This window comes from Thunnus albacares, chromosome 7, assembly GCF_914725855.1.
Source record: "Thunnus albacares chromosome 7, fThuAlb1.1, whole genome shotgun sequence".
Lineage (NCBI taxonomy): Eukaryota > Metazoa > Chordata > Actinopteri > Scombriformes > Scombridae > Thunnus > Thunnus albacares.
Genome location: NC_058112.1, coordinates 1316635 through 1328687, shown reverse-complemented (window position 1 = coordinate 1328687; position 12053 = coordinate 1316635). Strand labels below are relative to the sequence as shown.

General features: G+C 40.1%; 1 protein-coding gene across 2 annotated transcripts in view; it reads left to right on the top strand.

Moving 5' to 3' along the window:
- Positions 1–12053, top strand: part of LOC122986452 (NT-3 growth factor receptor-like) — a 227087-nt gene that overhangs the window by 171273 nt on the left and 43761 nt on the right. For both annotated transcript variants that reach the window (XM_044357745.1, XM_044357746.1), the window contains exon 14: positions 7863–8035. In XM_044357745.1, coding sequence (XP_044213680.1) covers positions 7863–8035 — 173 coding nt within the window. The remainder of the gene's footprint in view (positions 1–7862; positions 8036–12053) is intronic.

Below are 12053 nucleotides of genomic sequence, written 5' to 3'. Positions count from 1 at the left end.
GAACATTCACTGGGCTCCACCTACTGTACCCATAGAGTCCAGTAGAGGGAAGAGACTGTGTGAGATAGAACAAAGATTATGATATTGTAACCCTAGTTCTATAAGCACAGGCAGAATCCTCTACCTATGGACCCTGCTGCTACTGCACCATCTCCTGAAGCGGTTTTAGCATGAGAGCGGCAGTGAAGCGCTGCCTTATATACTGTGTGAGACACATGTAATTGGTGTGCTTAACTAGGGTTACAGTATCATAACCTTCAATTGTTCAGATGACATGACCATTTCAAAGACCCTAAACTCTGCAGCAATCGTCTCTTCAATGGACTTTATGTTTTGGGTTCTCTTGGCTTGAACTGATTATGGTAGGCAGTTCCCCCCTTGTGACAGATGACAATGATGGAAAGACGTCTAGGCTTGCCAATATCTATTCAAACTGGGCAAAATTTCATTGAAAAGATAGAGGTAGAAGTATTAAGGTCTAGATTACATATATCCTTTGTTTCAACAGCATTTTGTGAACTATATGCTAACATGTAGGAGGTTTTACATGATCACCTGCACTAGGGGTGTGCCCGAATATAAATATGTTATTCAGCAAAATACAAATAGTGTGTTTTTCATAAATATTTGTTTCATACAAATATTTTAACAATGATTTGTTTCGGGGGCAAAAAAGAGCCAGTTTCTTGATGAATGTGATGAAGGTTTGTACACATTGATATCTGGACAAATTATTGCCTTAGTGTGATGATGCATGACAGATGAATTAGTATTTCTAATACTTGTGTGACATGTAATTTCCTTTTTAGGATCACTGAAGTGTGGTTTGATCCCATCTCTAATTCAATCAGTAATTACTGTCACCAGCGATAGGTCCATGTTGTAGAGCATAGGGGAAACCAGAGTCCTTCTACTTCCTCAGCAGTTACCATGGTGCGTAGACCTCAGTAATGCTCAGATTGAATGTATTGTACCTTAGCAATGATCATAATTAACTCCTTCTGACTGGGTCCAGACTGCATGTTTCCTCCGATGGTACCTTGGCTGGTAGCTATTACTCAATTGAGATGGAGGTAATATTTCTGTAGCCTTCATGTTTTACCAGTTTGAAAACCTGATGCAACCCTAAAGACAGTCTGAAAGTGTGCGTTCATGCAGTCAGCTGCAGGAAGGCCTCATGATGGTGTTTCAGTGACAGCTCATCAGAGGGTTGGTTAAGGACTGATTCAGTCACCTGCTAAGTCATTTTCATCCAGGCTCACTGCCCACTCAAGCACATATGTTAAGCTCTCCAATCCTTTGTGAGTGAAGGGATTTATGGTCTGGCAGTGTAAAGCTTTAAATGGCACTCAAAATGGTGAAATAATTTTTAAAATCTAAATAACAGACATTAATAAGGGCTAATTCTGATCTTTCACTATATATTGGTAGTTCTGAGGAATAATTGATCTGTAATAATAGCATTATACTCAGAATCACAAGAAGACAGGGCAAGAAACACTCAGCAGTCAGACAATCTGGGTTTTTACTCCCTTTATTTACAGTCTTATGGCATGGTCACGACATGGCTTAGCTTGGCATGCCATATATTGTTATTTCCAGGATAGGTTGGGCTACAAATCAGTTTGGTACAACGCATACATTGGGACTGTTTCAATGGATACGATTTGAGTTTTCTGCCTCTATGCTCGCATGTTTTCAACACACTACAAATATCTGTATTAGAGGTGGTGCAGAATCCAAATATGTTATTTGGCAAGCATAAATAGTGGGTTTTTTACAAACATTTATTTTGTACAAAACTTTTTTTAAATTATTTGTTTTCGGGAAGAAAAAAAAGGTCAAATACCAGCATGCAGGTCAGTTACATCACTATTTCAGTCTCTCTCCTCTGCTCCGCTGTTACGTCTATCATTAGGTCTCAACTAGGGGAGTCACATCCACCTGCTACATGACGCACATTTCCTAATTTGGACATCATTCCCAGAGTTGGGGTTGTTCCCTAGAGATAAAGCTGAGCTACTGACACACACAAAGTGCTCTCAAGAGACTCTCCATAACCTGTTGTTCCCCTTTTCCTTTCCACAAAGTTAGGCTGTAAAAAATAGGCAAAAAATGAAAAGTGCAAAGCATAAAATTGCCTTTGAAGTTCTTCCCTACACGTTACACGCTGTGTTGTCTCCGTGTTATGGGTGTATAAATACTTGCAGGTCCGTCTGTGCATTTGCTATGAACTAAGCTTTAGCTCAGTAGTTAGCACAATCGTCTATGATCTGGTAGATTTGAGATCGAGACCCAGTGTGGGTAAGATAGTTTATTCATAAACACTTATTACTTTTATTACACTTATTATTTTAACTGTTAACATCCTACAATTAAAATCATGATTTTTACGCCTATTTCCACTTTTATTCAAATAGAAATACAAATACAAATAATTTTGCTGCCTCAACAAATATGGATACAAATACACATACTGTGAGTATTTGTATTTGTATACAAATACTGTGAGTATTTGTATTTGTACTCAGTGAGTGGTGTAGACCTTGTCTAGAGCCTTGGTTTATGTGTATGTGTGTGTTTGTTTTTCTTTATTTCATATATATGTTAACAAAATATATGTTTTACTGCATCTTTAACATATGCACACAGGTACATACTGCACTAATTCATGCACAGGTACCTACTGCGCATTACTGCATAGAGTAAGGCCGTATTCAGACCAAATCAGGCAATGCTGCCCACCGCCACTGGATGAAATGGAGGTGTGTGGGGGTGTGGGCATGTTTATTTGTGCTCTAGAACATAACCACTGTGAAACAATTAGAAAATAACGTTTTATTGATCTGATTCACTGGCTTTCTCACTACCAGGGCTTCCCCTCTTCATTCACTCTCCTGTTCACACACACACAGTGCTGCTGCCAGAAGAATCGCTGCACTGTGCTGCTCTGTCTTATCTGTCTGTGCCCTATCAGTGTCCTTCTTTTGCTCCCCTATGTTGTATGAACTATCAGTGTCCTCACAGGAAACATATTTCCCTGCCCCCCATGGTGCGGGAAATATCAAAGTTCTCTTAGGAAGTTTTCCCCTCTCCCATGTCGTGCGAACTATCAGTGGTTCTTGCACTACTACCATACCTGCCAACATTCCCAATTTACACAGGAGTCTCCCTATTTTTAACCCTCTCTCCCACTGCCTCCTTAATACTATATATGCTGATCACTGGAGAGCCAGTGGAGCAGCAATCTTATTCCTTGACCCACAGAAGGCTTTCCACCAAGTTTAGTGGCCATGTATGTTTGAGTTACTGTATAGATTTGTGTTTGATGAATCATTTATATCCTGGATAAAACTGATATATGATATGTTCTATTTTTACTAATGGCGACAAGTCAACCATATTTCCTTTACACTGCTCAGTCCAGCAGGGCTGTCAAAATCTCCCCATTTTTCTCACATCAGCCCTCTTTAAAGAATTGGCCTCCATAATCTTGTTTTACCTCTGGAATTTTAAGAACCACAGGTTTTCGAAATCCATTTGCAAAAGCTCAAGTCTGAAGGAAGATTGGGTTTATCTGTATTCAGACACTACTATTGGAAGAAAGCACAGCAGCAGCTTTACTTCATCAGACTGCTGAAGAAGGCCGGACTCAGATGTCAGCCCCTCACCCAGGCCTACAGAGGACTCACTGAAAGCATTCTCATCAACAGCATCACTGTGTGGGATGGAAACACCACCCAGTCTGAGAAGACATGTCTTCAATGAGTCTCAGAACTGCAGAGAGAATCATAGGTTCTGACCTCCCCTCCATGGACACGCTCTACACACAGTGCTGCAGGAGAAAAGCACAGAGCATTCTCAGTGATCGACACCACCCAGATCACTCTCTGTTAAGGTGGAAGGACTCAGGATACAGCCTTAGATCCCACAGGCCAGAGAGCATCACCATTTACAAGGCACATTTCCACAACAGCTTTTTTCCAGCCACTGTCACAATGATTGCAAAGGAGATACCGTATTCAGACCAAGTCAGGTGTGGTGGCATTTTCCTCCCATTTCCTCCCATTGAAGTAGTGTGTTTAGGCTGCAGGGGTTTTGGCTGTAGTGGTGCCATACTGGCCTTCGGCGAGAAAGTTGATCCAGAGTCAACTTTTGGAGAAACACAACCCAACGTCACACTGCAGTGGCCAATCACAGCTGACGATCAGACTGATCAGACCTGTACAACCCTGCCATGAGGGAGGACAAAGAAGTTACTAGGAGGAGGGAGGACATTTCTCTTTGTTTGATAACATGAAAAGTAAAGTCAGACTTTGCTGTCGGCTTTCCGACTCATTTCTATTCAATTTCAATTCTAAACCAGTTTAGTAGTGTTCTGAGTCTGCAAGAGACATCTGTACAAACACTTTTTTCAACCACCCCTTTTTACCTTACTTTTTTCTTGTGGTAGGACAAAACCTACCTGTAGGGAGAAGGTTCTAATTTATATTGAAGACCTCTATGTAGATAGACAATTTATATCATTCAGTCTGCTGAGAGAGAAATTTCAGCTGCCTCCCTCAAATTACGTCCAATCCAAGATAACTTTGTAACTTTGAATCCCTTCCAGGGACGCATACATTTTTTGACTATCTTTTATCTTAAAGAACCCTCCTGACTCCATGCATCTTGTCTCTAAGTTTGAATGTTTGTTTGATGGTTGTACTTTGTGCATTGAGTTATCTGAAGTTGTATGGGATAAGAGTCTGTCTCTAATACAGTCTGGCTCCATTAACAGTTGACACCAGCTAATCCAGTTCAAAGTTTTTGACCATCTTCACTATTCTAAATCCAGGTTGCACAAGATTTACCCTTCTGTCTCATCACTGTGTGAAAGATGTGTGTGGAAGAAGTGATAGAGGGTGCACTGTCTCACATTTTCTGGCTCTGCCCTTCACTTACTGGATTCTGGCCCAAAATATTCAATTGGTACTCAAAGGCCTATAAACGAACTGGACTTGCCATCTTCAGCTGCTCACAATTCACTCTGTGCATGCAACAGTACTTGATGCTGGGGATGAGTGTCGCCAAAAGACTCATTTTGAGGGAATGGAAATTATCCTCTCCCCCTTCCTTGGCTTGGATGGTTGGTGGACATAATTTCAGTCATACAGACGGAAAGACTCAGGTTCTTGAGAACCAATTCAATTAAAAAATTCTCAGCTTTCCGGGACCCATTTCTTGCTTACCTAGATGAGGCATGGGGGAGGATGAGTAACTCACCCAGCTAATTTCTCATGGCCCTTGTTTGAGATTTAATGCATAGCACTGTTAAGCACTCTGTACAACTAGTAGCCTTTACTATTTTATTTTATTTTTTTGCACATCTGAGTTTACTTGTTACTTGACTGTTGATTTGTCTCATTGTGAAAGTACATTATACAAGGCAGTTGGAGCAGCTTACAATATGAATATTATATCAGCAGAAGACCTCTCAGCATTAACAAGGGGTGAGATGAAAGGGAAAAAAGAGCTCTGAGAGAGAAAGAGAAGATATCTTTTGGAGATAAACAAGAGGGTAACCATGGCAGCAGTACTGCTATTAAAGCTATTAACAGTAATCGGAGCATTTCAACCAATTATTGTCATTCACGGAAGATTGTTCATCCTCTCTGTCTCATGACTGGATGTTGTTTTTCTGAGTTAGATTTGTCTCACTCTGCTCTGATCTCACAGAACCTTTTTGTCTATTTAAAGAAAGCAGAACATGCTGTAGTGTTAAGGGCAAGAAATAAGGAGGATGATGAAAGACAAAAACAAATGTTGAGTGGGTATGCAAGTGGAAGGGATGAGAGAAAATGAAGGAGAAGGATTAGAAGGCAGCAGTAAACATATATTTGCTTGTACTGTCTGTATTTACAGGTTGTTCCTCTACTGGGGCCAGTCTATATCCACTAACCGATTGAATACTTAAGATTGAGCTATTTTACACTGCATTGTGGCATTTTAAAGTGCATGTTTGCATATAAAATGTATAGAAGACATAGGACATAGGACAGCAATAAACCACCTCAACTGAGCAAACAAGTTCGCTTTTGACCTTTGGAAAAGCATGTGTGGCAAAGAAATCTCAACTCAAAGGTCCACTCACTAGCTTTTCTGGAGGAGTTGGTTCAGGGTTTCATTGTTGTAGTGTTCCCTACAGTTGTCGCATGTGATGTCATAATGATGTCATACAACATTTTCTGTCAGGGGTGTCATGTCTTTGGGGTGTACCAGCAGAGATCTTAAGGTGTTGAATAGTTTGTGGTAAGCAGTGATTCCTCATGACTTTAAAGCAGCATTCAGATGGGAGATTCAGCCGGAGAGTTGAAAGTGAGGCAAAGATACTGCAAGAGGTGAAGAAGAGTCATAAACTGTCCTCCTTCTTGGAGTCATAACAAATCTGAACACACAGACATGAAACACATATTGATATAATTCAATGTGACTTACACTTCCCAAGGATATGATTATATCTGATGTCCATTACCAATAAACTTCCATAAATCCACTTAGAAACCAGAGAAGAGAGAGAGAAGAAAGTTTTTCTTTTGTATCAAAGTAATCCAGTGATAGTTTTCTGTATATCCATGGGTACACTGCAAACAGGAACTGCTAATAGCTAATTCAGTGTACTCTTAATGGCACCTGTTTGCCAAAATGTAAACAAATACGGTGTAAAAACATGTCTGAAAGACAACAGCAGTACCTACCTGTAGCTGACATTACAATAGCCTAGTTGATGAGCGTTTATGGGGTCTTGCTCTCCTGATGCTTTTATTTTTTCATCATATTGGTTCCCACATAGGCCTATATGTTGGTGTTAGAACGTTTCCATCTGTCTGATTAGCAGAAACATTTTGACTTACACTCCTTTTTCACACACACACACACACACACAAAAATAGATGGACAAAAAGTTCCTCACATAGAAAAAACTCAAAGATCTACTTTAAAATAAAAGGGCATCGCTATGGACATGATTTAAATTATAGAAGGACCAGTGTGTTTGCTGAAAATCAGTAGGTAATTGAATCATTTTACTGCCACCAATTCCTCCTGTCTATTTGGCACGCCAGTGTATTCAACAACATCTCTGGTTCACATCTTGCCAGGGACCTTAGTTGCATTTCGTTTCCCATCTTTTTCTGCCCAAATCTGCTTTCATGTCTTTAATTACAACTATCAATTATAGGCATTAAAATGTCCAAAAATAATGAAAAACAAAGCTATAAACTGCTTACGTACCTTTTTGTTTGTAAATCAGTGGTGTACTGTATTATGTATAACAGCTGGATGAAAACTGACTCATATAGATCTCTCCAAAATTATTTGAAGAAAAGATCTTGTGAAGGAAACATGAGAGTAAGAGTTTGTGTCTATTCTATGTGTTCCTATAGTGTAATTTACTGACATTTCTAAAGGATCATTGTTTTCTTTTTTTTTTTCAGTGGTTTATCTTTAAAGTATCAGTTATTCAACAGTCCTGTTTTCCAGTCTGCACACTCCTCTTCATTCTGTTGTTTTTTTTCATTTGTCCCACACTAAATTGCACCTTTTACTGTTACAAGAATATACTTGTGTCTTTACTGCAGATGTTTGCTACAGTAAACTACAGCGGTGGTCCAAGTGAGAGGAATGGAATATAACAATAGGAGAGATACAGGAGGGAGGGATGTTACCATGGCTACTGCAGGGGTACCACTGCAGGATAGATACAGGATGGAGGACTATCACTATGGCTACCAAAGCATAACACTTGATTTGGTCATGATTTGGTCATGATTTGGTCATGATTTGGTCATACGAAATCTCTCTCTCTCTTTCTCACTCTCCAGACTCTGAAGGACCCCACTCTTGCAGCCAGGAAGGATTTCCAGCGTGAGGCTGAGTTGCTGACCAACCTCCAGCACGAGCACATAGTGAAGTTTTATGGCGTGTGTGTGGACGGAGACCCTCTCATCATGGTCTTTGAGTACATGAAACACGGCGATCTCAATAAGTTTCTCAGGTGAGCTCAGCAGACATACAACAGGTGGTGGAGGAGGCTGTGAGTTATGACTGCGACAGCCCTTCCTGTCCAGAGGCTGTGGACTTCATGTTGAGTAGATCTGAAGGGCTGAAAGTGCAACTATCCAAAGTAATCTAGTATTTCCTCACAGTACTGCAGTTTCATAAACAATAATGTAATATACAAGGTCATAAACACCAATCAGCCACAACACTGCCTGCCTAATATTGTGTAGGTCTCCCTCATGCCACCAAAACAGTTCTGACCCCTCAAGGCATGGACTAAACAAGACCTCTGAAGGTGTCCTCTGGTATCTGGCACTAAGACATTAGCAGCAGATCCTTTAAGTCCTGTAGGTTGCGAGGTGGGGCCTCCATGGATCGGACTTGTTTTTCCAGAACATCCCACAGATGCTCAATCGGATTAAGATGTGGGGAATTTGGAGGCCAGTGTTCCTCAAACCATTCCTGAACAGTTTTTGCAGTGTGGCAGGGTGCATAATCCCACTGAAAGAGGCCACTGCCATCATGGAATACCGTTGCCATGAAGGGGTGTACTTGCTCAGCAACAATGTTTAGGTAGGTGGTATGTTTTAAAGTAACGTCCACATGAATGCCAGGACCCAAGGTTTCCCAGCAGAACATTGCCCAGAGCACTGCCTCTGCTAGCTTGCCTTTTCCTATACTGCATCCTGGTGCCTTCTCTTCCCCAGGTAAATGATGCATACGCACCTGGCTGTAAACATGATGTAAAAGAAAACATGATTCATCAGACCAGGCCACCTTCTTCCATTGCTCCATGGTTCAGTTCTGATGCTCATGTGCCCATTAGGCACTTTTGTTGGTGGACAGGGGTCAGCATGGGCACTCTGACCAGTCTGTGGCTAGCCAACATTAACTTTTTCAGAAATTAGTAGCTCTCCTGTGGGATCAGACCAGATGGCCTAGCCTTCGCTCTCCATGCACATCATTGAGCCCTGGGCGCCCATGACCCTGTCACCAGTTCACCGGCTGTCCTTCCTTGGACCACTTTTTGTAGGTACTGACCACTGCAGATACTGAACACCCCACAAGACCTGTCGTTTTGGAGATGCTCTGACCCAATCGTCTAGCCATCACAGTTTGGCTTTTGTCAAAGTCACTCAGATCCTTACTCTTGCCCATTTTTCCTGCTTCCAACACATCAACTTGAAGAACTGTCTGTTCACGTGGTGCCTAATATATCCCACCCCTTGACAGGTGCCATAGTAACAAAATAATGAATGTTGTTCACTTCATCTGTTAGTGGTTTTAATGTTGTGGCTGATCAGTATATAATTCATTCTGTCTTATTTATATGCAACATTTTGCAGCAATGTATTCAAAGACAAAACATTATCTTGTCCATAGAGAGTTGAAGTGAAGGTGTACAGTTCTGTACCAGAAGCAAGAAAACCTTATTCAAAATGCTATTGACATATGTAATAATGACAATAACTTAAAATCCACCTTTGGAACACAGGCTTACTCAAAGGTATGTCATGTTGTTCACTGCATTTTTTAAGATAAGGATGGTAATTTGAAAAAAAAAATCTAATAGTTTTTTATTTAATATTTATGTTTTTAACAGCCTTTAACAAACCCCATTTCCCATAAGCCTTAGGTCATCACAGGTTAAACATCATGGCTTGACAGATGGACAGAGACCATGATGGGCAAGTTGAGGGGTCACAGTTAGTTTAGACATGTCTGTAATAACAGCATGACAGCAAGGACTGAACAGTGTAAATGACAGCAGAGATTATAGCTGAAAAGTTGAAAAATGACATTTGAATCATCATTTTGGTGAATTTTTTGGATATGAATGAAGCCAAGTTACGATAATGTGAGTACCCACGCTGCTGCACTAGTAAATTTTCATGGGAGTTTTTTCTCTGCTCACAAACTAATTGTTGTTTAACTTTGTTAAATCCATAAAGGTTTCAGCTTCTAATAGTAGCTGCTGTAGCGGAGCTAATTTGGCTTAGAATATGGAAAGCAAACTCAGGACAGGGGGGAGAAAAACGTTTTACTCTGGATGGAGGGCCAAAACAAAGAGAAGAAGATGCATTTATGAATTAAGATGGCTTAGTGTGGACATGGTTTGAATTACAGAAGCTAGAGAGGACATGATATCAGGACTTCGCCTCTCTATATAAGGGACTTCACAGGGAGGATAAGTGTGAAGTGCCTGTCATCTGTTTTTCATGATTTATTGCAAAAAAATAGACAGAGCTATCATAACAACAAAATGTGTGAGAATAGTTGCTGAAGGCCAGACATTTTGCTAGTAAATGATATGAAAGAGTGAAAATACATATGATCAAGTGTTGCAATGACTTAACCAACAGTAGAGAGGAAGGATCCATCACAAATAAAGCAGATAATAGCTCGATAGCGATAGTCATGCACTGGGTCTTTGTTATATATGTCTTTGTATATATTGTGTATAACAGTTGAGTTAGTATAAACTGTGTCATCAGTGTCAGCAGCTGTGTTGGTAAGAAACCATTGGGCCCAAATTACTTCTTGACAGCTTGACATTTAGGATTATATAATTTGTATAATGTTGACAAATTATTGATTTGTATAATATAGAAATGTATTTCATTAATAACAGCTTGGACAAGCAATGTCAAACACACAGTGCAGATAAAAACAGTCTGTCTCAAATGTTCTAATTTCAGCAGACACTGAGGCACATTTAGCCGGACTCTAGCTCCCATTATTACTTCCATTCTGCTGTGCCGTTACCCTGTTGAATCTAAGCTATGAACATAGACTTGCTGTTGAATGTTTGTGGAGTCTAAAGCTAAAAAAGGAATGCCTCTGTAAATACACATTACATGTAAACCACTGTGTTATCAGCCATGTTAACACAGTGAAGGTAGTATCCTCTCATTCTGCTCTTGCAATGTGTACTTACATTTTCTCAGTGACATAAATTGCCTTTTTTATTTTATTTCTCAGAGGTAATGTCTATTAACAAAGACCGTGCATGTGCTTGCCAGAAATTCATTTGGAATATCCTTAAAATCAAATCCCAGTAGAGAAGTGTCCGGGAACTGTCAGTCATTACTGCGTTAAAATACTTAATAGGGCTTGGAAGTTGTTGTAGCTAATATTTAGAAGTTGGGACTTTGCTATAGCTGTGTACTTGGCAGTGTGACTCATGAACCCCGGAGACCTGCCTGTATATTGCTGCCTGTCTTTCTGCTTGTGAACATTTCAAGGCTAATAAGCATGCTTCTACCATGGTCTGGGTGAATACTCTGTTCTGATTGGCCGGCAGATGTATATCAAAACGGTTTAATGCACACGTAGTTTGGCTCACGTTTAATCACCATTTAAATTCATCCAACTTATAACCATAGCAACATTAAAGAGCTGTCAAAGCTTACTCATTATGAAGTTTTGAAGAATGGGACATCGTGGAGGAAAAAGAAATGGAGAAGAAATGAAAGAAACCAAGCGAAAAATGGCACAAGGAACTGACACTTGAAGAGCTTAAAATGATAGAAGAAGAGAAGGATGAGATTAATATAAAAAAGGCAAGGCAAATTTGGCAGTTAATATACTACCAAAAACAAAACTACACTGATTCGGGGACATACTCTGCGGTTATGCTTAATGACACCTTATGTGAATTTTATGCCCCAGTTCAGGCTGGCGGCGAGTACAGTGTGGCAAGTTCTCACGACAATAGTAAGCTCTTGCTTCATAACCTATTGATTTTGAGTGCAAAATTTTCATTCAAAATTTGAAAAAATGCTTTTATTTTATATTGTTGGCAAATGACCATGGTATAAGTGGAATAATCAATTTGTAGGTGTGCATTAAATGGTTTTAAGGCACTTCGCATCGGGTGGTCCTTTGCCTCTACGTCGTGCTTTAAAACTGTTTAACACACACCTACTCGTTGTTAATTATCCCTTACACATTTGTAGCAGTATGTGTGCACTGAGTGCTACATGTAAAAATATTTCTGAAGCAGGGTAGCT